General features: G+C 39.4%; 1 protein-coding gene across 1 annotated transcript in view; it reads left to right on the top strand.

Moving 5' to 3' along the window:
- The window catches only part of mta1 (metastasis associated 1), a 50,220-nt gene extending 27,593 nt beyond the window's left edge, over positions 1–22,627 (top strand). The window contains exons 4-18 of the mRNA XM_082516948.1: positions 7,356–7,482; positions 9,439–9,502; positions 9,878–9,995; positions 11,125–11,227; positions 12,552–12,651; positions 13,057–13,245; positions 14,376–14,450; positions 14,619–14,677; positions 14,955–15,127; positions 15,761–15,912; positions 17,050–17,239; positions 17,349–17,438; positions 17,589–17,744; positions 20,292–20,440; positions 21,973–22,627. Of these exons, the coding sequence (XP_082373074.1) occupies positions 7,356–7,482; positions 9,439–9,502; positions 9,878–9,995; positions 11,125–11,227; positions 12,552–12,651; positions 13,057–13,245; positions 14,376–14,450; positions 14,619–14,677; positions 14,955–15,127; positions 15,761–15,912; positions 17,050–17,239; positions 17,349–17,438; positions 17,589–17,744; positions 20,292–20,401 (1,706 nt within the window). The 3' untranslated portion in view covers positions 20,402–20,440; positions 21,973–22,627. The remainder of the gene's footprint in view (positions 1–7,355; positions 7,483–9,438; positions 9,503–9,877; positions 9,996–11,124; positions 11,228–12,551; positions 12,652–13,056; positions 13,246–14,375; positions 14,451–14,618; positions 14,678–14,954; positions 15,128–15,760; positions 15,913–17,049; positions 17,240–17,348; positions 17,439–17,588; positions 17,745–20,291; positions 20,441–21,972) is intronic.
- The last annotated feature ends 4,436 nt before the right edge of the window (positions 22,628–27,063 follow it).

Genomic DNA, 27,063 nt, shown 5'->3' with positions numbered 1-27,063 from the left:
GAAGACACAAATACTCATGAACACACACCAAAATACAATATTGTGAGTTGCCTTTTTGCCTTATTTTAATGTTAGAAAGTCTTTTAAGAAGACAAAGGCTCTCCCCCCCCAATGCCTTAGTTTAGAATATATGTATACCTTATTTTATTTAAGAAAAAAAATAAATCTGGTTTTAGGATGGTATGTAAATGAAATGAAAGGATTTTGTTATTTTGACAGACGTTATATCCAGTGATTATTGAAATAATCAACAGCCGCAGCCCAAGTTAATTAATATCACATTTTAAAAGTAAACGGCTAATGGAGGACAGGGCAGTTAGATAAGTGTAGAAAATATCATCTCAGTTTAATGTTGGGCATTTGGTTCATTGCCAAAACCATAATCAGAATTATTTTGGTGAGTTTTGGTGAGTAATTGTTATATATATTATATTGATCAAAACAGGCCTTTGTTGAACTTTTACTGTAACTGTAAATAGAACTTTATTAGTCATTTGAGTTAATGAGGAGGCAGAGGAGGACATGAGGCAGGATAAGGGTGATGTGATGTGAAGAATGATGGAGTTGGGCTAAGATTAGTGTACCTTGTACCAGGCCACTGTTGGATGTCTGCAAAGGTATGTGTGTGGAGGTATCTTAAGGCTCAGAGAGAGTTCTTAGTTCAGCACCTGGATTCTGCTTCATAGTTTTTCACTTTGCGTCAGTCCATTGTAAGTGAGCTTTGGGCCACAGAACACCACAGCATTTCTGGATCGTGTTCACACATGGTTCCTTTTTAGCATTGATAGAACTTTAAACTGCATTTGTGAATGACATGCCAAACTGTGTTCACAGACCATGATTTCAGGAAGTGTTTCTGAGCCCATGCAGGGATTTCTGTGACAGAATCATGGCTGTTTTTTAATGCAGTGCTGTCTTAGGGCCCGAAGGTCACGAGTATCCAGTAATGATTATCAGCCTTGTGCACAGAGATTTCTCCAGATTCCTGGAAACCTTTGATGACATTATGTATTGTTGATGATGAGATATTCCAAGTTTTCACAGTATTACATGGAGGAACATAGCTCAGAAATTTCTTCCACAATTTTGCAGATCAATTTTTTTCCTTTTTGGCAGATTAAGGAACCTTTGTTCACCTTTACCTCTACGAAAGTCTGTCCCTCAATAAGACTTTTTATAACCAGTCTTACTGACCTTTTCCCAACAAACCTACTTATTTGCAAAATACTCCACCACACATTCCTTTTGAGTACCACTTTTCCATTCTTTTGTTGCCCCGCCCCCAGAAGCATTTTGTTCCGAACATGTTACATTTTCTTAATTTTCTTTTTTCTGCTGTCAATACGGATTTAATAGCTCTGCAAGTCATTGATGTCTGTTATTTTAGACAGCCTCCAACCTTTGAAATTAGGATTATGACTGAAATTTAAATTCAGTTAATTAAATAAAGTTTCATTTTTTAAACTTAATAGTCATGGATATGATGGGTTGGTTATAAGAGGTTTACCAGTGGTATTTTAGTAATTACATGAGCCTCTCTGCAGCTGTTTGCAGTTCAGTATATCATAAAAAGTGGTCTGTTTCATAAAGATGTAGTCAGTTGGTTAAGTTAACACCAATCAGCTATGCTTTCCTCACCTCCTCAACTTGCCCTGAAGCCTGCTCTCTCCTCTCCTCTCACCATCTCAACACAGTAAGGCGACCCATTCATCAATAATTGATAATTGGCTGGGACAGGTGAGATGGAGAGGCAATTTGTAGAGTATGGTGTGGGTGCACTGCCAGGAGATTGGCTCCGAGGAGGAGGACTGAGGTTGGGGAGTTGAATTGCTTCTCAAGGACTCACAGCCAGGGGCCAGCTGGAAGGACCAGCCCTGCTGATGGACCACTACATAATCCTGCTAGAGTGTGTGTGTGTATGAAGTAATAGATATGGGGATGCAGAAGCAGAGTAACACACATCCAAACACTCACACCCACATATTGAGACTTAGCTTTGAAGTCAAGCAAATACTATTTATATTGTAAAATCAAGAAACATACATTTTCTTCAAGGTCAATCTGGATAACATGAAGGTCACCATCGGTAAATTCACCAGTAATCTATTACAGGGAACAGTTTCACAAAACACAAACAGGGAGGTAGGCATTAAATACAGGCAGGCTTTGTGAGTCCACTGTGATCCTAAATTGGCAGGAATGCTCGAAGTGGTTCAAGAGTGCAAAAGGAGACGACCTCAAAGGGGACAACAGCCAAATTTAATTTATTTAGGCTTTTTTTTTTCTTATTTAAAGGCATACAAAGTTTCAGGTTTTTAGTCTCCAACAGAACTCCTGGTCTTTGACAGGGCTTCACATTTTTTTTCCCCTACCAACTCAAACCTCAAATCTAATCTCTTATTCTGCATCCTTATTCCTTTCCTTCTAATAAGGCCTATTTTGACATTAGAATAATACCCCACAACTCCAGATATTCTTTAGTGTAAGAAATCCTCTTATATACTTCACATGTATGTTTTTTAGGTCAACTGGGACTAATTGTGGCTATATTTGTTTATATAATGGGATATTATTGAGAGACAGATAAAATGAGCAGTAATATATCCTGGAGGATCAGGGGTTAATTAAAGTACTCCGGCTTTGGATCTTATTGTATATAATTCCTCTGTTTCCTCACTTTGCTTTCTTTCTTTCTTCATCCATTCTAGTAACAGTACTTTATTGCTATATTCAATCAGAGGTAACACTGAGTCTAATTACTAGTTTTAAATGTATTTACTGTCCAAAAAAAAATACCCAAAACATTGATTTACTCTTAAATATTTTCTATGCATACTTTTGCATCACAGTAAAGCCAGTTTCACTGATATTCAACACAACTTTATTTGCACAATATAAGTTTGATTTATTTATTTATTTTTTAATTGCCAGAGCAATGTCTTGTAAAGGACAACCGACGTGTACTTCCAGTTTTTAACATCTGATTCATGGTAACTGCTGGGAACATCAGTACAATATCTTTATAGAAATGAGATTCACAAAACATCTCTCAGGTTAATCTCTGGTACTTTTCCTGTTTGGATCTTGGTCCATATTTTTCTGCCTTCACATGGAAGAAGATGGTGAACGCTGTGTGTGAGTGTGTGTGCGTGCCTCTGCGTTGCTCTGCCTGGGCATTGATAGTGTGTCTGCTGGGTGCTGAGTGCTGGGCAGAGTGAGGGAGAGATGGAGTACTTATTGATTTTGGCCACACATCTCTTCTCCTGAAAATCCCTTGATTGCTTTTGTTCTGCTCCCTGTCTCCCTCTTTCTGTCTCGCTTCCTCTAATGAAACTCCAAATGAATTGGAGCACGTACTGACTGCTCTCCCGCTCTTCGTTTCACTTCTGCTCTCTCATCGGCCTCCTTCCTCACTCTCTCACTCCGGCTCTCCCTGCTGATTTCTCTATTGCTCCCCTTCTACCCCTCTCTCGTTTCCTCGATGTGTTTATGTTGCTCGGCCTACATCTTAAGCTCCCATTCTCTTTATCACTTTTGTCACATTTTTCTCCTGTGCTCTTCTCTACTGTTTTCTGTCTCTGTTTATTTTACCATCCATCTCGTCTCCTTTTCCCTCTGCGTTTCCCTCATTCATCCACATCCATGGGAATAGGAATTAATATTGGAAATGTACTAACCCACTAGCCATGGCTCAATCTAGAGCTGGGCGATATATCGAGTTTTTAAAACATATCGATATATTTTTATACGAGATATAAGATGTGACAATATCCTTTATATCGATATAGTCTATGTTACGTTATAATTATAGTTGTGGAGCCGCAAGTTTGCCTCTCTTTCGTCCACTTTTGTCTCTATGCAACGTTACTCCGCCTCGCCTTCACTGAAGACAACTCCCCCTTCTCCCCCATCGCTTCACGTGCAGGCAGCGACAAGATGGACACGGCAAATCTCCGTTAACGAGTTACTGTGCATCGCCCCATGCGTGGGGCTGGACAGCGTCAACGTGTTAACGAGCTAACCATGCTAACGAGCTAACCGCGCTAACGAGCTAACCGCGCTAACCCTAAAATCCTTTCATTCTCTCAAAAGTTGACAGTGCGCCTTATGTATGAATTCTGGTTGTGCTTGATGGCCGCGAACCGATTTTATGTGGTACACGGCGCTCAGCAATCTGTCACAAATGTTTGAGTACGACTTTGGTAAGCTACGGAGCTGCACCGCTTGATAGATTGTCGGCGCATTACGGCTACCGAGGAGCTTCGCGGAGTGATACGTACTGTGCTTCAACGTAATATTACCGTATTGTGTGTGTGTATAAGGACCATAAATGGCACCTGTAAGAGACGTGGTTATGAAGCGGATTTCAAACTCCAGGCTGTCAGTCACACAGTAAAACTTGGGAACAGAGCAGCTGTGAAATCTGTCTGTCTTTGTTATTACGCTCAGTGTCTTTTAGTTTACATTTTGACTGCACAATTGTGAGCTCTTTGTTTAGCACAAAAACAACATTGTTTTCTTTTATTTATGGAGCATTATTATTTAATGAATGCTCATAATTTAATTTTGAGTAATTTTTCATGTACATCTGTGCTGTATGTTAATAAAAGTGCCTGTGTGACATCTGGGACACAGCTTTGACTAAGAACTCTCTTTTTGTTCTTACTTTATGGCTTAAAAAAAATATCGAGATATACATCTTATATCGCCATCCAGCTAAAAAATATCGAGATATGAATTTTGGGTCATATCGCCCAGCCCTAGCTCAATCTTTTACTAAAGGATGACTCAGATACATGGCTCACTTAAACAGGCAGACATCTCTTCAGCAATCTCTCTGTCCAGTCATTCTTGGACCTCTTTACTAGAACTATTCTTTTCTCTTTTTTTTTTTTCCTTCCCCTTCATCTCACCTGGTGCCCTTTGATTTTTGCTTTTTCTACATGCAAACATGAGGGAGAGAGTGAGAGGGAGAGCGAGGGGGAGAGAGATAACAACTAATAGAAGACAAATCTTTGAGCTCAGCTTCTGACTCAAGAGAAATTAGCTCAATCAGCAGCACGCAACTAAAGTGTAACTCCTGAATTGTACACCTCAAGTTCAGCTTATTAGTCAATCAATATACTATCCAATTTGTGAGAACAGTTAAATAAATGTCTTCTGTGATTTAAAAGAAAAAAAAAGGGCTTTTATCAAGTCTTAAAAATAACGGTAACAAGGTGAGAGAGACTAACAGAAAGATTTTATTGGTTGTGTTCTGGGAAATATACAACCCAGCCGTTCTTTTATCCAGTCAGCCATCCATTCAGTCAGTTTCTTAACCTATTATCTAATTCAGGGTCATGGGAGAGGCTGGAGCATGTCCTATTTGACATTTGGTTAGAGACAAGGTTTACCCTGGGGAGGATAGCAGGCTAACACAGAGAGACAGACAATCATTTATGATCATGCTCACACTAGGGCTGGGCGATATGGCCTAAAATTCATATCGCAATATAATTTGAAGCATGTGCGGTAACGATATATATCACGATATATTCTTTTCTTCTGTATAACGTATTTTCCACACTATAAAGCACACTTAAAATCCTTGAATTTTCTCAAAAATCTAGAGTGTGCCTTATGTATGAATTCTGGTTGTGCTTACTGACCTCGAACCGATTTGGGCGTGCAGAAATCTGTTAAAAAATGTTTTAGTACAACTTTGGTTAGCCGCACTGCTTGATGGATTGTCAGAGCATTACGGCAAGCTACATTGTAGCCACAGCCACCCTGGGGTGCACTGACAGAGGCGAGGCTGCCGGACACTGGCGCCACCGGTATACGATATCGTTTCTATCGTATATCGTTTCTATCGCCCACCCCTAGCTCACACCTATGGCCAATTTAGAATCCCAAACAGGCAGACACCAGTTGCCCAGCAGGTTTGAACCCAGAAACATTCCAAAGCATTGATTTTGCTTATCTCGACCTTGTGTTTTTAGTGGGAGAGGGAATTTTAAAAATTATGTATTTTTTGTGTGTGTGTGTGTGTATATATATATATATATATATATCCTGGAATACTTTATCTTTTTGCAAGTGTAGTACAAAAGTTGCAGTACAAATTTTTTTTTGAAGATTTTTAAACCCAACAAATTGTTTTGGAAACTTATCTTAATATTCAAAAATGCAATTGAAACAATGTCCATCCATGTATGCATCCACCAGTCTTCTTCCACTTGTCCAGTTCAGAGTTGCAGGAGGGCTGGAGCCTATCCAGCTGCCATAGGGCAAGAGGCAGGGTGTACACCTCGGACAGGTTGCCAGTCTCACAGGGCTAACACGGAGATTACGAAACCATTCACGCTCACATTCACACCTATGGCCAGCTTAGTATCACCTGTTAACCCAACCCCACTAACTGCATATGTTTGGACTGTTTTATTGATCATTTATGGATGGCTTCAAATTTCAAAACAAACAAAAAACCCTTTTGTGTTTCTGTTCTATATTGACATCAAAGATTTAACATCAGAATCTCTTTACAGGTGTATATTTTCTGTAATTTTTCTCATGCTCTTAACTTTTGAATTACATTTTTTGCTTAAAAATACAGGACATAACAAACAGCATATCAGAAGGGCATTAAAAGCATGAACAGTCCTAAGGTAACAGCGATACCTGGGATGTTGCAGGATTTGAGGTGAAATAGACTTAAAAATTACTTCTTCTGCTATTCGTGCACAATAAAATCCAAACCCTTTTCTGCATCTGTCTCTCTGCCTGCTCCACTTTTCTGTCACTCAGACGATTGTTTAGGCTAACTCCTTACGCACACAAACAGAGCTCAAGGTCGCGGCTGCACAGAACGAGTGCACACACACAAAGAAAGTCTGGGTTGAAAGATTTAAATATTTATCATTGTAGTGATTATTTTCTTATTGGATTTTATTGATTCTTGATTATATTTTGATTAGATTTCTGATTGTATTATAGCAGGAATAACTACCAACAATAGCACATTAAATTGTGTCACTCTGTGCTACCTTACACCCTCAAAGGCTGGATTGGGCCTTTTACTTCACTTTTTGTAGAGCTGAGCCAAGTGATCTCAGTCCACTTGACATCCTGTTTGATTCATACCACTTTATGTAAAATATCTGTATATATGCACAGCTCTCCCTGTCCTTGGGGGCTCCATCGTTGCAGCTCATCAAATGTGCATCCTCTGTGTGGAGTGTGTGGCTTCAGCCGATTCACTTGCCATTCTCACTTTTTTTCCCCCCCGCTTATGGACTTCATCGTTCTGCCTCATCTAAAGTACTTATGTTTGACACTCCTCCTCCTTTTTTCTTTTCTTTTTCTTCACCTAGGGGAGCTGGAGGAGGAGATGGAGAATCCAGAGATGCGGGATCTCCCGGAGAAACAGAAACACCAGCTCAGACACAGAGAGCTCTTCCTTTCTCGCCAGCTGGAGTCTTTACCAGCCACACACATCAGGTACACTTCATTTGTGTCACAGGACTAGATGCTTTATTTACCTTCTTTTTGTGGGACTTGCTTGTGCAACTTCTAAACCCACCCACCTACTTGACATTCTATTTTGGTTTCAAATACCCATCTCATGCTGTGACTGAAGTTCTGTTCACTAAATGTTTCTTCATCTTTTCATCCAAATCTTTTGGGTTACAGTTGATTCAACAAACCCAACTTTTTCTCCAAACAGAACATTTCTGATGAAATTTTCCTAGACGGTACGGGGTCGGTGAAGAGAAAACAAGACAGACAGAACCGACTTGTTTTTAGAAAAAGTAGTTATAAATTTATGGTAATAACAAGATGAAAAAATGGCAGCTCATTTTTTGTTTTGTTGTCTTTTTTTTATGAATACTATCATGGATGAATGCTTTGTCGTTTTTCTGTGTTGGCTTCAAGCCAATAGGGGGTTAATAAAAATTGGTAGTGGTTAGAAATTTTCAGCTAATGAGCAGTGGCTTAATGTAGCATTGATACTGTAAATGAGTAAAAATTTAGGCTGATTAACACCTCAGTTACGCAGGCCTAGAGACCGGTTAGTAACCATCTGGCAACCACCAGTTGTGAGGGGGATAAAAAATGTGTATACCTCCAGTGGCTGCAAGTGATTGCTGGAGACTGCTCTTGTGCGACTGCAGCAGTCTGCTAGCGACCGCAGAAATCACACGGAGGTTTTTGGTGCAGCACCTTTTTGCAGCCAGTGTAGGTCAGCAACCACTTGGACCAGATTGAGGAACATTTGTTTTTCCCCCATGTCGAGTGATTTGCCAGATGATTGGTAACTGGTCTCTGGGCCTGTGTAACTCGACCCTAAAATTTAGATGGATTGCAGCATTATTGACTGTGAATCACCTTTTGCTTAAGTAGGAAATTTAGATCAAGTGTAGGAAAGGTGGACTTATTCACATCACTAATGCAGTTTACGTTGTTTGCATTGATTAATAAGATAATTTTCGAATACTAAAAAGCGAATCTTGATGGCATCATAATGTTAAGACCTACAGTACAACAAATATTTGCAAATTTCTTCTGATTATTCCCATTTCCATGTTGCAATTTTTTATTTACATGCATTGCATGGACTCATTTATACTGTTATAATGTGTATTCATGCTTTTTGATGCAAATACTGCAATTTCCTTGATGTCACATTGCCTGCTATACGTGAAGCTGTGCTGGCGAGAAAGACAGACACAAAGTAATCCACTCATATGCAGGGTACACGCTGAGCAGTAAATGTCAACAGAAAGCTGTTTCTAGATATAAACCTACCTCTGCTCATCAGTAAGCTCGAGGCAAACCTACCTAATCATTAGCATATTATTACTTGACATTCCTGAAATCACAAGAAGAGCAAACTGACATCTGCTCGAATAAAAATGCTCTGATGAGCAGTTTGTTTAGTGAGAATTCAAGCTTGATTAAGTTTTCTAACTTAACAGTGTGTGGTGAGGTTACACAGTGTGCTTGAGTTTATTACCCTGCCAAATCGTATTTGCTTCAGGCTAGAGAGGTATGACTAATTAGCTGGTAAATAATCCCAGTTCAGACTGTAGCAGTTTGGGGACAGGGATGAGTGCTGTTGGTGTCAACACACGGGACCAGGATTTATCCCAAAAAAACTCCAAAAAACCAAGCTGGGCAAACTGGACCTGAATCAATACCATCATTGGAGATTCTGAGCTGTATCCTACATTTCTCTTGCAGAGGAGTTTGGACCAGAGAGCAGCTTTCATCTTGCACTTACATAACCACTTAAAATCCCATGGACTTTAAGCCCCGTCTGCTTTTCAATGTTTCACATGTCAAATATTGGCTCATACTTTTCTCCTCTATGACTTCCTCCTGTGTCTTTCTTAATTTTTTTCTTCTTTCTTTTTCTCTCACTTCTTCCTTAACTGTGTTTCTTACATCCTTCAGGGGAAAGTGCTGTGTGACGCTGCTGAACGAGACAGAAGCCCTGAAGTCCTACCTGGACAGAGAGGTATGTGGTCATGATGGAGTCTCAACTGTAATTAGGTTTTAGATTTCAGTGTGTGTGTGTGTGTGTGTGTGTGTGTGTGTGTGTGTGAGAGTGTGTGAGTGTGTGAGTGAGAGAGAGAGAAGAGGAGAGTAAGAATCTTATGAGTTAAAGATTCTTGTTTCCAGATGAATTATTCAATGTGTTGACCTAGAATGTTCTTTTCACGTACTGTAATGAGGAGACGAGAGACTAGGAGAGGGGGGAAATACACAGACACAAACACACACGCACGCAGACCAACTGATACACCCCACTCTTTCGCCTCTCCGCTCGCCCATCCCGCTTCCTGTTCCTTTCATTGCATCCTCACACCTTCCTGTCATCTGTATTTCCCAGGATGCCTTCTTCTACTCGCTGGTATACGACCCTCAGCAGAAGACCCTGCTGGCTGATAAGGGGGAGATCCGTGTTGGGAACAAGTACCAGGCCGACATCACCGACCTCCTGAAGGAAGGTACGTTGTGCTTAAAATTTTTGGCTGCTTTTTAAAAATGACTTATTCGCTTAGAAGCACTGTATCCATTTTCTGCAGGGCACTTTTTACCCTGCAGTGGACTGATTATTTTTTTAGCAATATGTCTGCATTAATGGGAAAAGTTTAACAGTCTGAGCCACGACTGTCAAACTTTTTAATATTTGTGCAACTGCTCAAATTTCAGGAACATGTCATGAACTTTTATGACTTTTCTGCCTTAATACACCACTTTTTTTTCCTCTTTTCTGTTACGAGTAAAGTTGAGAGAACAACCAAGTTGGGTTTCCATGGCAATCACACTGTGGACTAACAATGATTATACATAATCACAGCATTTGAAATAACAGTTTATTGCATTCGTGTTGCACAATTGATGACTTTACAGTCACCCGCAGAGAAGACAACTGTTCATAACGCATCCCAAATCTGACATCAAAAAAGCTGTCATTGAGGTATACACCCACGATGAAATATAATAGGTCGTAAAGTGTAGCAAAATATTTGTAAGCATTCATTTTAATAACTGGGACTTGACAGTTTTGTACAAACTGTAATGTTTTTAAATCCAACTTGTTAGTAACACAAATCCACTATTATTTCCATTTAGATGAGCAGAAGGATATTTTCCGGGCATTCTCTGCCAATAGTTTGTAAGGTAATCATTAATCGGGTAATCATTTTCAAATGTGACTGTTTTTCTGCCAGATTATGGTGTTTTGCTGGCATCCTGTGTTTTGCCAGAATTTTATTCTTAGCAGGTGGGATGCATCTGAAATTGCAATTAAAGCACCATGGGACACTAGGCTTGCTAATTAAACCCATGTTAATGAAATTCTTCTACATGTGTTAGAATCTCAGGCAGGCTGGCTCGTTGGTTGAAGGCTGGCAACTTGACAGAGCCCACCTCTTCAACTCTGGGATTCATTAAAGCCCCACACAAAGCAGGATTTATTTATTATTTTAATCTAAAAGGAAAATTGCAGACAATTGAACTTGAGTTTTTTGTGTTTGCTGTTGTTTTTTTCCCCCCGATAAAGACCCATGGCAATCTTGGAGAGCATTAAAAATGGACTTGCATCCACATTTGTTTGTCTTGTGGTGCATTTAGGTGAGGATGATGGCAGGGACCTGGAGAAAATGGAGGAGAAGATCTGGGACCCCAACAGCTCACTGACAGAGAAACAGATTGATCAGTTTTTAGTAGTAGCACGGTAAGTCAGCTCAGACATGAAATGTATAACAATAACAAAAACAAATCTGATTTTTGTAATTTCTTTCAATTTCAGAGAGAGTTAGCTGTAAAGTTAGTTATGCTAAGGTAAATTTGCCTCACTTATTAAAAAACTGTGTCAAGTAAACTTAATCCATCCAGTCTTAGAGCCGTGACGTCTGGCTTTTGTGTGCATCTAAAAACAATTATGACAGTTATTATAAAACACATGCATACTTTTTTTTTTTTTTTCAGGGAGTGCACTACATTTAATCAGGTGTACTTGAATCCGAAGTGAATCCAAGAGCTAGTCTAAAACTTCCTAAAGGTCACTAGAAAGGTCAAGGCAAGGTTAAAAAAAAATAAAAACACCCATCATGCTGAACGGGCATTATGGGGTGCCATAAAGAAGTTTTTTGAGTCATTAAATTTAAAAACCTCACCTCTTTAAATTGTTCCAATTTTCTCTTTGACATCATGTCTTTGTGCACATCTGGACCGGTTCCAGCTCAGCTGCTATTTTTACATCGCTTCCTGGAAGTCCGTTTCTGACTACTTGTATGGGCACATTATTTTACCGAGGAGCTCTGACTTGCCAGAGAGCAAACATCAATTTCTCTGTCAAGCTGACCCAGCCCAACCCCCATAACTGGTGGAGAGAGCGAGGGCACATCAGCGAGGAGTGGCACCAGAAGCATGCTTGTTGTTGTTGTTGTATTTTCTGTCCTGAGGTGGTTGAGGGAGAAGATTTACAACAAATGGTCTCAACTACGGCTCCCTGAGACTTCATTCTATTCCCCTTTATGTAATTCAAGTTGAGGAGTCATTGTTTTTACACAGCTGAGCAGATCCAGTGCACATTATGGACACACAAGTGCAAGTAATCTGAGTGGGACTTGCAGGGAATGAGAAATAGAAAATAAAATAGCCGCCGCACTGAAAGCGGCGCACTGCTGCTCAGGAAGATTGAAGATTTAAATGTGGTAGAACTTTTGATTTGTTGTGAAACGCTATGATTGCACCTGGTAAAGATGCTGCAGTTATTTAATTCTCAGCGTGAGAGAAAATACATGAATTCACTAAAACTAATAAGTACTACAAACCTTTCCTAAAATCTGTGAATATCTAGTTTTCAAGCCATATTTGGTTGCTAAGCAGTTTTAGCCTGTTGAGGTCTAAATTTGCTTGAGGTGCATTATCTGTCTGACCACACTACAGACTTGAATATTTTATTTGGAAGAACCAAAGTTAGGACTTTGCTGATATGACTTCCATGTTTGTTCTGTAAAGGGAACTATATCAGTAGTTTCTCATGTGTCCCACAGGTCAGTAGGTACCTTTGCCAGAGCTTTGGACTGCAGTAGCTCTGTCCGACAGCCCAGCCTACATATGAGTGCTGCTGCAGCCTCCAGGGACATCACCTTGGTGAGATAGACATATATATGATTTGATTTAAACTGTTAACACATGACATGTGAAAGGTGTTGTGGAGAAGGAGGACTGTTAATCAGAAAATCCTTGCGCGTGAGTCTGTTAGTGATTGTTGAAGCCTGTGTCTGGTTATCCTTAACAAGCATTTGGCCCCAAAACCTAGCCAGCCTAGTGTGGGTCTATTCTGCCCTAGATCCTTTCCTCATATATAAAACATGGATGAGAGCCCTAGCTACCCACATGTACACAAACACACATGCAGACACACAGAAACAGCTCAGATACTCTCATGGAGGCTGTGTCTACACACTCTAAACTGGTAAACTATAATCATATAGCTGCAATGAAATGCATGATTGGTTCAACTCATGCACTGACATGGATTTGTCTTGCATTTAGTTTCATGCCATGGACACCCTCCATGCTACAGGCTACGACATGACTCGAGCCATCGCAGCACTGGTTCCTCAGGGTGGACCCGTCCTCTGCAGGGATGAAATGGAGGAGTGGAGCGCCTCGGAGGCCAACCTCTTTGAGGAGGCCCTCGAGAAATACGGCAAAGACTTTACCGACATCCAGCAGGATTTTGTAAGTGGGAAAACAGTAGGATTTGATTTTAGGAAACATGCTTTTGTTCTGTCATATTTGTGTGCAGTATATGAAACTACATAAAGACTGTAAGCTGAGAACCGGGCAGACAGACATAGAAGTGCTGTTTTCCACTTTGGGTTTCAAATGGAATAACAAAATGTATTGCAAAGTGTGCTTGGTTTATTTAAGAGCTGCAAATACAGCCACTTGAATTCATTTCATTTTACAGATTTTTCTCAGCTCATCAAGCTTTATAATTATCAACTTATGCAGCAATTTGCACTGAAATTAAATTGTGAATTTTATGTACAGAAAACATAAAGGAATATCCTGGAGAGAGCTCTGGCTGTAATACGTACCCTCTAGAAGTTAACTTGCCAACACCTTTACAGCTCAAACCAGTCCTATGATTCTCCCCATTTTAGACTTCGTTTAGGTGTTCAGCTGATTTTCCTTTTATGCAACTTTCAAGCATAACAGTAGTCTTGTAAAGAAGCACTGTGTCCAGCCCCATGGTAAGAATGAATAGTGAGCATTTTTAAACAAACATCCAGTGAAAGCTGCCTCTTCTCTGCTGAAGCGCCTCATGTTCTTCAGTGCTGAGAAGAGTGGCGCTGCCTTTAGTGTTCTCTCACTGTGTGCATCAGTCCGCCACCTGGTGGCCATCTGCTGTCAGTGCTGCAGACTTTTGTTTCTACTTGAGGTTTTTTTCCAACAACAAGACTACACCATCAGTATGGGTGGGGCCACCACTTAAAGGCTCATATTCTTTCAAACTTCATAGAGGCAATGTAACGATTTAGCTTCAGTTTTTTAATCGTATCTTTACCTTTTTAATGAGCGAGTACTACATCAGGTTGAATGCGTGTGTGTTCCTTAAAATGTGAAAGAAATACACAGATATTTTAGCATTCATAATTATAAATGTCACGAAAGGGAGAATCATCTTATTTGAGTACCAATCTTAATTTCTCAGTTAGTTAAAGTCGTTAATGATCATGTAATCAAGAGTTTCAGCTTTAATTTTACATTCCCTGCCTTCAGCAAGATTTCCTCTCTTTCTATCTGTTCCCATAACATCACCTCAACTAAAACCATAATTATTTTCCTCTTCTGTCCCTGTGTAGTTGCCCTGGAAATCCCTGACGAGTATTATTGAGTATTACTACATGTGGAAGACCACAGATAGATATGTACAGCAGGTAACAACTTCCTTTATATATTTCTTAAGGAAAAAAGAAAACTAAGTGACCCATATTAATTAATTTTATATTTGCATGCAATTCACAAATCTGTTGTTGGTACCTAAAGGTTAGAAATTCACTAGGTCTAACTGCACTTCTCGTCAACAACCTCCTTTTCTGCTCCAGAAACGATTAAAAGCAGCCGAGGCAGAAAGCAAGTTGAAGCAGGTCTACATCCCCAACTAGTGAGTACTTTGATGCAGCATTTTATCAGCCTGCTTTCATTTTCCTACATATTATCAAGTATTAAATCAGTCGATGCTGCGGAGAAGGTCACAGCAACAACTCTGGTATTTTAAAGTTCAGCACTTGTCGCTCATTATACAGTACAAACTCTTCTTTTTATTATTCACAAACGCTCTCAGTACTGGATCAGTGGAACTACTGTCTCTGGTTGCAGGCTGATGAATATTATTTGTTCTCTTGGTGAATGTCTTGTCTCTGTATCTCTTCTTATATCAGTAACAAGCCAAACCCTAACCAGCTGAGTAACAATGTAAAGCCAGCTCTGGTAAATGGAGCAGCGGGTACAGCGGGTACAGTGGGTACAGCGGGTACAGCGGGTACAGCGGTCCCAGGACCTCCAGGCTCAGTGCCGACCCCAGGCTTGGGTAGAGCCTGTGAAAGCTGCTACAGTAAGTCATTCTGTTGTGTCCTGTTATTGCGCAAATGCAGTAGCTACTGTCCTGATGTAAGAGTTCTTTCTCTTCCTTAGAGGAAATGAGATTGTCGTGATAGATATACAGTCAAAGCCTCAGATGTTTGCAAATCCTAATCAGTTTTGATGCGACAATTAAACATCTTTCAGTCTCGGTGTGAAAATCTATTTGCTTCTTTAATTGCGCTCGATAATTAACCTGGTATGGATCTTGGGTGCTGCGTCTGTAGTTTTAGTATACGTGATGACAACATCCTTTTGTACTGATTTTCCTAATTTTTATTTAGCTAGCATCCAAGATCATCAGCCTATGTTGATCTCCATCATCCTTGTCTTCAGATCGGTGTATTTTCAATCTAATACAGATAATTTAAAGATCTGTTCTGTGCTCTTTGTATGCGGCACACATTTGATATTGGATTTCCATAATAGAGAGAAGAGAAAATGGCCTTATGTGCCCTGCAGCAAAGTATTGTTTGAATTATTTTAGAGGCTGTACTTAATTTAACGATGAATGATTAAAGCTAGGGCTTACTACACCCATTTTTGGTTTTTTTGTAATCATCTCTGCTTAGCCATGTGATTTTGTGCTGTGTGTTTGTGTGTATAGCCAGCAGCTCCTACCAGTGGTACTCGTGGGGACCTCCCAACATGCAATGTCGCCTGTGCGCCTCATGCTGGACCTACTGGAAGAAATACGGAGGGCTGAAGATGCCCACGAGGTTGGATGGCGAGAGGCCCGGACCCAACCGTAACAACATGGTACAAGCTCACACACGCTTCACTAGATATTGACTTTGTTTCCTTTCCACAAATAACAGCCTTACTGTCTGCCGGAAACCTTGCAGTTCACCAAAAGTTCATCTTCCAGAGAAAAATCTAATGTTGGTTATTAGTTAAGTTAATTTAGCCTTTTTAAATTAACCCAGTCATTGTATAAAATGAAAATGACATCTGAGACGCTTGAATCAGTATGATATTATTGTTTGGGGGAAAATGGTCCAAATGATGCTCTTTTAAAGCAAACATTTTGTCTTATGACAGTAGGAAAAGCAAAGGTGGAGTTAATCACAGCCCAGTTCCATTAAGTGTCCCAGTAAGCCTCGAGAATGAATCAAAGGTGGAAAGTAGGTCTTTCCATCTTTGAGTGCGGCAACCACAACCTGTGAAAAAGTAATATTTATTACTTCAAGAGAGAAAGTACCACAGTGTCCTAATTTGGGGTCTACAGATGCCAAACACACCATACATCTATGCATTTCTCTTCTTGTGGTTTTTGTCCTTTTTAATAAAGAGCAGTGTATCCTATTTTATTTTAAATATTTTTTTATTACAATCCTGTTGAGTTTTCAGTAAAATCCCTACAGCACAGAGCATTCAGCATGCCCAGTCATTTAAATGTGTTGTGCATTTTAAATCTATACCCTTTGAAAGCCTACTAGGAGTAACCCTGAGAGCTCTCTTCTGAACTGAGGGACTTTCTGGCATATTTCAGGTCTGCTTATAGAACAAAATGACTGGGTTTGCATCAGAAATTAAATGAGGGTGATCTCTGTCTGTGCAGCTACCCTGGGAAAAAACAGGACCTATTCTAATGGTCATTGGACCGCAACTTTACGGACATATACTGACGTGTCAGAACTTAACTGTCTTTCACGGGTACTTTATGGGGGGAGTTAAAAAGCACTCTACGCATCTGTCTTTCCCTTTGGTAGCCATTAAATTCCTATCAGGCAATGATTGTAGTCCAGATGTTTTCCTTGTCTTTAGTCCTGTGATAAATTGATCTCTCCCTAATCCATCATTTAGCATTCAACTGTAAATACACATTTCTACTAGTACAGGCTGTTCAACATTTTGGTTACAAAAGAAGTTTCTCATCCTCTAAACCTTCTCTAGAGCCCCCATGGCCTGCCCCTTCGCCACAGCGGCAGCCCCAAGTTTGCTGTAAAGACCCGGCAGGCTTTTTACCTGCAGACCACCAGCCTAACACGGATGGCACGTCGCACCTGCCAGGACATCATCAGACCTCGATATATGGCCAGGCACCCCTACCTCCCAGTCAACACAGCAGCCATCAAAGCAGAATGTAAGGAACCGTTTCCCTCATGCATAACTATGACATGTTATAACATTTGGGCGCTCTGTACACGTCCTCATATTTCTAATGACAGTGTTGTTTCACTGAATGTGTGCAGGTGCTCTGCGATTACCAGACAGGCCAAAAAAGCCTTTGCCACTGAAACCTGTGGAACGTAAACCTCTGGAGTCTGTTGTTCGGTATTTAGGTGAGATCAATTCGCCACTACATGTTCATTTTTCAGTTTCTAGTTTTTCAGGTCACTTTTAACTGGGTGTGATACCTTGAGCTAGGTATTATGACAAAATGAATTTATTTCCTCTGTCATTTTCTTCATGTGTCTCTGATCATGTTTCAGAAGCACATCCCCGTCCATCCAAGCCCAATCCACCGACTCGCGGAGGGTCAATCTCTACAGGCAGTCTGACACCTATAAAGTCCTCTCCCATCCTCAACAACGGCTCTCCCACCATCCTGGGCAAGCGTACCTATGAGCAGCACAATGGACTGGATGGTGAGCCAGACAGACTAGAAACTTTGAAGCACATATACAATCTGCATGTGTTTGCCTCGTCAGCGTCAAAGAATGTCATCTTCACCGAACTCCTATTTGTCACAACCACCATAGAAGATTATTTCCATCTGCAGTGGTATATATTTGGCAGCATGTCTTTGTTCTTGCACCTCTCCACCCTTCCTCACTGATATGTGGAAAACCAAAAGCAGGGAGAGCAGCAGCGGCATCAAGGCTTTCGTATAGAACAGAGCAGGCTGGGATGGGGGTGGGTTGCAATGTGGCTTGCAGATGTGCAGCATCTGTGGGCAGGCAGAAATATATCAGCATTTAAGTCTGTAAGCTTGAATTCAGCACATGCCCAAGTTATGCTTGATATGTTGAACATTGTTTTGTTTTTTGGTTGTTAAAGACTTATACCATCAATATGCATTTTAATCAAAATCCCCTTTGTTTCTCAAAATGAAAATATCCTTTAAAAAACATTCAAAGGGTTTTGAAAGGTTTACAGGCAACTTGAATTTGCCTTGGTGTAGTTTGCTTGTCTCATTTGATCAAATTTGGACCATTAAAGAGGCAGTTCTCATGTTTTGAAGTTGAATTAAATAATACTTAATGTATTTGCCTTTTTATTTTTAAAATTCAGTTTTTAAATTATTGCAATTATGTCACATTTACATTTATTATCTCATTATTGTGAATCATTTAACACAGATTATTTAAGCAGAATATAAATCTACACCTGCGACCTCTGCGGCTACAGCACATAGTTACGATCCACTGCCGAAGGGTTAACAGTTTGAGTGGGGCTCTTATGTTGTTATATGTTATTTATTTATTTTTTGGGGCGTTATGTCCCACTTTCTTTCTCCCCTGTGAAATGGGAGATGGGTAGAGACAGACTGGGAAATGAAGAGAGGGAGAGAATGCCAGGGAAGGATGGAAAGAGGAGAGAGCAAGAGGGAGATTGCAACAGGATCCGATCGGCCTTGCTTCTTTAGCTGGAGGCTACGGTCTATGTTGTCATGGTAACGGGAGAAAGGAGGATCAGGAGGGTTCGGTAAGTGTATCCTGAGGGAGAGTATCTCCACTGCTCTATGAGCCCACCTCAGGCCCATGCTGGGATAACACACCAGGAGGAGATCGGAGTTGGAAATCGTCCAGGTTCGAGGATTAGTTTTCATTTGTTTCACTTCCAACTAGCTGACTCAATCATATCAGAGGACAGAAAGGGTTTCTGTTGCATGTTTATTTTCATTACTTTTAAACATCGTTATTTATTTGTCTTATTAAATGACTGTGTTTTGTGGCAGAGTGAAAGGGATCATTTGTGGTCAGAACGCACACGAAATTGTGACCCAAGTCTGCTGCTCAAATTGAGTTTATGGAGCGTCGTAATGAGTTTCAGCTCGTTGTTCAGCTGTTTCGCCTGGAGGTTTACTGTTTTGGTTTACTGTCACGCTCTCACAGCATCTTTTTGGCTGCGAGCAGGCACAGTGAGGAGCTGATGAAAGTAGCGAGGCGTTAACAACCTAAGGGCTGTATTTCCCTTAGGAGCTGGTAGAGACCACAAAGGGGACCAAAAGAGGCTTAAATCTTGACTTTTGTATTTGTTGTCTGTCTAAATGGCAAGTTTGTGTTTGCTGCCCCCAAGTGGTAAAAGAAACTTCTTTCATCCAACTTTGCTACTTATAAAATTTGCTACGTTTTGTCTTGTTTGCTTAACCCAGACAACACTATACATATGGAACAGCCAATTAAATTCTTTAGTATGTTTCTATATGTATGAAGTTGGAGATATGCTGCATCATTGTGAATAGAAGCTTCTACTGTGAGTAAAAAGCTGGTGAAAGGGACGAGTAAAGTCTCCTTCTAGCGTCAAGAATTGCGATGATTTGCTGAAATCGTTTGAGGAGTAGAAAAGTAGAAAGAAAAGAAGAAACTGAGACCACAAAACAGCATAGGAACAATATTATGTAATAGTAGCATGTAAATGCTGAGGAGAGGCGCTCAGACCTCAATGCAGAAATATAACTTCTTACAAAACTTTGTGTCTGAATGACAGTCTGCCATGAAATCTCACTAACAAGTATTTGCAAAATAGCCTTCGTTGCTTCTCTAGCAAGCATGAGTGCATTTAGAGTTTTTAATTTCAATTTAGAACATCAATTAACTTGAATATTACATCATTTTATTGCTACTTTGTGTTGCTGCCAACTAAATGTGAATGTTAATGGTGTTGGCCTGATGGGCTTTGATTGAAGCGTATAAAAAGTAGTGAAGTGGAAGATGTGGAGGCACACGTTGTTTTCTAAAGCGCAGCAAAAATAAGGTTTGGTGTTGTTTTTCCTCTGTGCTGAAGTACTTTAGGAAGCCAGCAGAGGGCAGAAGAAAGCAATAATTTTGTGCAGCCCCTTACTAATAAGGGAGCATCTGAAAATACTGTTGTTTGCCTGTAGACTAAAAAACTAGAGCTGTATTTATTTTAGTTTTCTCCCGTGACATCTCTCATGGTCTTCTTTTTTTTTTTTTTTTTTTTTTTTTTAGGTGCCAAATCCAAAGTATTGGCTCCACAGTGGGACATTATGGCCAAACGAATGAGTGAAGCAGTGCGGCCCTCATCGTCCCTCCAGGACGAGGTACATGAACTGGACTGAGCACTCTGCGGGACAACCTTCACTGCGAACCTCAGTGAGGTGAGAAATCCCCACTTACCCGTGAGGATGCTTATTTTTAATTGCCTTTGTGTTAATAGTTTTGCTGTTCTGTCTAACAATGTTGTTTCGCCAAAAACGAGGAAAGGAAAAACATACGCCTATCCAGCTACCCCTATAACCTGAGACGCTACGAAAGTAAAATACAAATCAAAAAAATCAAAGCAAAGAAAGCATCTAAGGCGCTTGTATCTATTACAACTAGGATACAAACCTACAGATACATTGCTTTGAAGAATAGTGGTGAACTTCTCACTGAGGGAGAAATATGATCAGGAAATCTTTGTTAATGACTGTGTTGCATCACTTCAATGTTTGGTGAATTTAAATCCTAAAAAAAGGCAACAGTAGAAGTCACAGCTGTGTTTTAATGATGAAAGTAAGAGCATTTCCACAAACACAGTGTGAAGAGAGAGGCATTGAGACTAAGTGGCTGTGTAGCCTTAAACTTGGGCTAATAAGGGTTCAGTTTGTTAGGTAACAGAGATTAGACTATGGAGCAATGGAGGAAGGTCATGTGGTCTGTAATGAGTGCATCAGGGTAAGAAGAGAGGCGAATGCACCCATCATGCTTGGTGCCTACCCTACAAACCTGTGAAAGCAGTGCTATGATCAGGGGTTGCTCCATGTGGTCAGGTCAATATCAGCTGACTACCATATACTGAGTGACCAGATTTTTCCCAGCAGTGGATTTTTTTTCTTTCAGGGATGTTGGAAGATACCAATGTTAGGATTCATCAGACTCAAATTAGGATTAGTAGTTCAGGGAATAGGACTAGCCACAACTAAATCCGGACCTTAAGGCCTTTGAGAATGTTTTGGATGTGCTGGAGAAGACCTCATACAGTGGTCTGACTCTCCCATCTTCAAAACAATCGGCAGCTGGGGGGGGGGGGGGGGGGGGGGGGGGGATTTATGCAATTCCAGATGGAAATAAATGTTCTGACCTGTGTTAATTTTTGTATTTTTTTTATTTTTTGAAAATAAGTTTACTCCAATCAGAACTAATTACGTTCAGTCAATCAGAATTGATCTCCTTGCATAGGAAGGTTGTCACGTCTGCCCCCGATAAACAGGGTTGGAGGGAGAGAAGAGTTGAAATGTAGACTCCTTTTGAATTTGATGTCAATGAAAATAAGGTGCTTTGTAAACTGTTACACTTTATATTTTGGTCAACTAAATAAACTTTCGATTCAGTCAACTATAATCTAAAGCTAAAAGAATCTAGATGCCTAAATGATGAATAAAACCTAATTAAGCTTTGTTGTCAAAATTAACACTGGTTTTGATGTTGCATTAGATCAAAAACAATTTGTGCTTTCATTAAAGGTAAGGAGCAGTTAAACTAAATACTCAGTATTATTTTTAAAGCCAAGAAGAGTTTAAGGGGTATGAAAACTTTAACGTTTTAATGAGAGGTAAAACATTATGGTTTTTGCCCAGTTTTGAGAGTTTTTGCTGTCAGCTGTCATTAACTGTGTGTAAAACCTTTCCCTCGTGTGTTTCTTCCACAGCAGCGGGGGATATGAATTGGATGAGGCTTTTCCCACTATAACCATAGCCGAGGGCAGCTGAAAGGAGACGACAGCATTGGCTACTTTTCTTCAATCAGTATGAGTCTATCAGACTTCTGAAGACTAATCGATCAGTTTGGCTGTGGTCAATCAGAAAATGAGCCTGACTGTACAGGACTGTGTTTATTACTTACATTTCTCGTTATTACTGTCTTTGTAATTATTGTTATTGTTATTTTAATGTTTTTCTTTTTTCTTTTTTTACCAGTTATAACTCAGCTTATTTGTTTGTCGATCAAACGTTGAAACTTGAAGTTTCAAGAAAAATGCTTGCAAAAAACCCTGTGGAAAAGGGTGGAAGGAACGTAACAAAAGCCACTTGCATCTTCTGTGTTTTTCTTTTTCTCAAGTTTAAAAAAAAAAAAAAAAAAAAAAAAGAGAGACGCACTTTGATTTCAGTGACACGAGTTCAAAATGTCTTTTGTTTTTCTGAATTTGAATGCTTTCTAGGAAATTTTCTGTTGTGTGAGTCGGCCCTGCTCTTCGCCCAGAGAGGTTTAACTTATTGAGAAAGACTTGGTGTTTTTTCTACCTTTTTCATAAGTAATGCATCTATGCTTCTAAAGTGTAATTAAAAAAGGAAAAAAAGAGGTAATTGATTTTTTCCCCCCTCTTCCTTTGGTGTCTGTGCACGGAGGTGAAAGTTGCACTGAATGTTCTGTTTTCAAGCTGGTGTTTACCCGTCTTTCTTACTCCTGCAGGTATGCAAACAGGGTATATGCAAAAAATAATGGAGAATTTTTCATTCCTAATTGCTTTATATGTTATATGATTAGTATTAGAAAAGATTTCATGCACAACCAGAAACATGTTTTGTAAGCAAACATCTGAAAACTAAAAAAAAAAAAAAGCAGGAGTGTGCTCTGCTTTCATGTCCTGTCCTTTGTGTGTTTATTGTATGTTTGCTAGCAGCTTTGCAGATTACATCTCTTCTCCTGCAAACATTTTTCACTTTGGGGTAACATCCTAGGCTCTGTAGACGCCTGACAACCTGTGCTGGCTTTTTAGCCTTATATCAGAACATATCTGAGCCTTAAAGTCTCTAATCAAGTGGCTGGGTAAAGCTGGTGGTTTTGCTGACCAATTTAGTGAATTTGCATCATTGTCTTTAGGTGATGGTGGGCTGAACTCACTTTTTAGTAATGATGCTAACAATAAAATGCTTTAGAAAGTTGGACACAGCACATGTACAGTTTACAGTATTGTAGTGCAGCAGATAACTGAAACAATCTTTCAAAAGTGGATACAAGCAGCAGAATTTGCAGGTTTGTCCACTTGGAGAAGTGTGAAAAATCCTATTAGCTACTTGAACTTCTGCATTTTCCATCTTGACCGTCATTTCAACCTTAGAAACAACTACAGAATTTCAACCACTGGATACATTTAAGAAATGTTACTCTTGATTTTTACATTTTTGACTTCAAGCAAATCAAAATGTATAACTTAAAACCCCTTTACACCACTGAAAGCACACCTTTAATATTCATGTCATTATATTTCTGTGTAGTTCATTTGAATTTTACATATTTGATGCACACACTTGGCTCATCTCTCCTGTGCTGGCACGGCATGCTATCGGCCTCTTCCTTCCTTTTTTTTTTTTTTTTTTTTTTTTTTTTGAAGGCTTAAACAGTCACTCCAAAAACAATTTTAGAACCACCAGTTTACCTGACAAGCAATACATGGATGCAGAATCTGGGGTTTGAATTGCAGACCTTCAAGGAGACAATCTGCTCTAAATATAAATAAGAGAAATAAACGAGATTTGGGGGTTCAAGGCTGAATCCATTCAGGAAATGCAACTGAGACAAATCACATTTATACTATTGCACACCACACCCTGTTTGAAAATGTAAAAAACTAAAAAAAAAAAAATATATATATATATATAAAAAAATCACAAAATGACTTTTAAAGTTGACTTCTACAAAGTTGAATGTGTATCATTTGACACAAAGATCATTCAAAAAGGGAAGTGTAGTTTACATAATCTTTAAAAAAGAGGAACTTTTTGCCTTTGTTGACATTCATCTTGAATTTTCAGTTAGCTAATAGAAAGTTGGCTTCATCAAAAAAGCAATAAAAGAGTATGTGTACAAATTTTGCAACTTGTATTCACCTGGAAATGTAGATTTATCTGCTGCACTATTCCAGTCTAATTGGTAAAAAATTTAAATTATAGGACTAATAAGGGGAAACAAGACTGTCAACTTTCTGTAGTAAAAGAAGTCATTAAGTGAAGTACAGGGTATTAGCAGAAACAGGGTTTGGTACACCTGGCTGTTTTATCTGATTTTTGAGCATTCACAGGTGAAAACTAAAATAAATTTGGCATTTTGGGTAAACATTTGAAAGCCATCGCCATGTAGGGTTGATGGCTGATCTAACTAAGTGTAAGAATATGACAGCTCTCCTTTTTACTGACATCCAGGTTCAAAGTTATGAAGACTCAAAAATGTCAATAATAAAAAGCACAATACCCCTATATACTTTCAACTGTTCTTAGTGTAAAGCCAAAGTTGAATGAAAACTACATATTTAACTAAAGTAGCTCCTCAGGGAGGACACCCAATCAGCAGAGAAACTGAGAAGTGGTACTGATGTATTTTTAATACTGATATGTTAAAATCCATGTTGATGTTACAGACTCAAAATCAAATCCATGCAATAATCTACACAGTAAAAAAAAATGAAGTATTTAAAATCTGGGAAAGGAGATCACTGATTTCAAGTTGGTACGTTGTAATAAAAACTTGTTTAGTAATAACAGGAGGAACATGTTAACAGGGAGAAATCGCTAATAAATCACAATATTGAGGTAAAGAACTTGTCGCTAAAGCAAATCAAACAGCTCTTTGCTAGCCATATTGTGACACCTTTACAGCTTTATTCAAGCTATTTCACCTAGCTTTCCTTATCAGATAAGAGGAAGATGATCAGCATGTTTTTTTGTCAGCATGAGATCGATGCTGATTGCCAACATAACGATTCTGCAAGAGCATCCCTCCTTACTTTATGTGGCCTCATGGAAAATCCCGTCTATGTGGTATTTTAGCCTCTGCTGTTAATGTCCAGTTGAAATCATACCTGGTTAGTGATGTGCCCAAGCATACAGATAAGATTACCATAATCATATAATAAAGTTTTTCAAAACACTGAATGGCCTTTCAAATCTTGTTATAGGTACTTTGAAGACCACTTAGAGTTCGTATTAATATTTCAATTATGTCCTGTAGTGCATCATGTCAGGTTTAATGATTGTACATAATATTACTGTTGTTACTGCGTGGGGTCAGGCAGTGCATTATCTGTTGTTTAGACTGTATCATCTACTTTACATACTGTATTTTTCCAGTACAATTCACACTCCCCGACTCATATATTTCTTGGCCAGCACATTGAATTAAATTAGTTTTCATAAATCCTATAATGACTCATGGAAAGTCCTTACTTAAGCTCTTGTTTGTGAACTATATGTATGTCTTGGATTGTGACTACACAGCAGCTTCATCATGTGCCTGGAGCACCTTTTCTTCTGCTGAAGTAAATTGTTTGGCAATAAGACTCAAGTTACCACATGCCCCTAAACACTGTGACTGGTTTCTTTTAACTGAAAGAGAAAGACATGCAGATGTCACTGGATATGTGTGAGGGTTCATACCTCAGCAAACTCCTAAAATATTCATTCAGCTGGAAGCCTGTGGGAAAATCCTCTCATGTCCATTAGTTTAAGATCAAAGGTCTAAACAGGAACGAGTAACAATGGATGTTTGGAAATTATGTTTATGTACTGCATGTGTTTTCTGAGAATTAAATATGTTTTAGGCTGAAACGGAGGTCAGCGCCACAGTTTACATCATATTGCAGCAGCAATTACTTAAAGTAATTCACTTTTGTTGTGAAAATTTTTTAACTACAGAACTAAAATAAAAACAGGTGATTTTTCTTTGGATGCAACTTTTATATTATCCACTTTTAACATAATGCTTCCTGTCTGTGTTTCAGGGAGCGGGAAAACAAAGCACAAATGAGCCAAATATGTTTCTTTTTATATACTGTTTGTAAATAAATACAACCAAGCCATTTGGATCATCAAGAATAAGATTTCCGTACTGGATCAATCGAGGTCTGCATTAACAATGACCACCTCTAGTGGTGTTGGCCAACTGGGTGCCAATGGAAACAGTGCTACTGTTGGCTGAAGACAAAGAAGCAAGAGAAAAAGAGGACGGGGTAAGGAATGTTAGGAGGCAGTGAGAGATCAGGTAGAAGTGAGACTAGGGACTAAAGGGGGAGAGCTGGCTGATATAAAGGAGCGATAGATAGATATATTGTGCGTGCAGGTGGAAGGGAAGTAAGGCCAGGAGCATAAAGAAATTAGGACTAGGTGTATAACAAAAAGACAGATGGCAAAGGAAAAAGCTTAAAGTGAATTATATGTCAGGCTGGACACTCAGGAAAGAGAAGAAGACTTGTATTGGCTGGCTAGACAGAGAGACTGAGTGGGAAGGGATGTGCAGCAGCTTAGGGTGATTAAAGGACAGAGATCGAAATGTGCTAACAAGTGAAGAGAGTGTGTTGAGAAGATGCAAGGAATACTTTTAGAAGTTCACGAATGAAGAAAATGAGAGAGAGGAGAATGGATGGAGGACATTGAGTAAATCAGAAAGTGCAGAGGATTAGTTTTGAAGAGTGGAAAGGTGGTAGGTCTGGATGACATACCTGTGATGGTATGGAGATGTTTAGAAGAGAGGACAGGGATCGACAAGATTGTTTTACACCATCCTGGAGATTAAGAGAATGTAATGGAGAACATTTGTACTTGTACTGAGTGTGAAGAACAAGGGTGAGCTGTAATAATTCAATCGAATTCAGTTTTGTTTATATAGAGCTAAATCATAACAACAGTCATGTCAAGCACTTCATAATAACTAATTAACTAAATGAAATGCGGAGTGATCTATAAACACATAGTGACTGAAAAGGGTTAAAGAAGAAACACTCATAGGGAACCACAGCAGTCTAGGACTA

The sequence above is a fragment of the Aulonocara stuartgranti genome, assembly GCF_965226115.1.
Source record: "Aulonocara stuartgranti genome assembly, chromosome: 19".
NCBI lineage: Eukaryota > Metazoa > Chordata > Actinopteri > Cichliformes > Cichlidae > Aulonocara > Aulonocara stuartgranti.
Note: the sequence above shows the minus strand (reverse complement) of the source record. Positions and strands in the feature narration are given on the sequence as shown.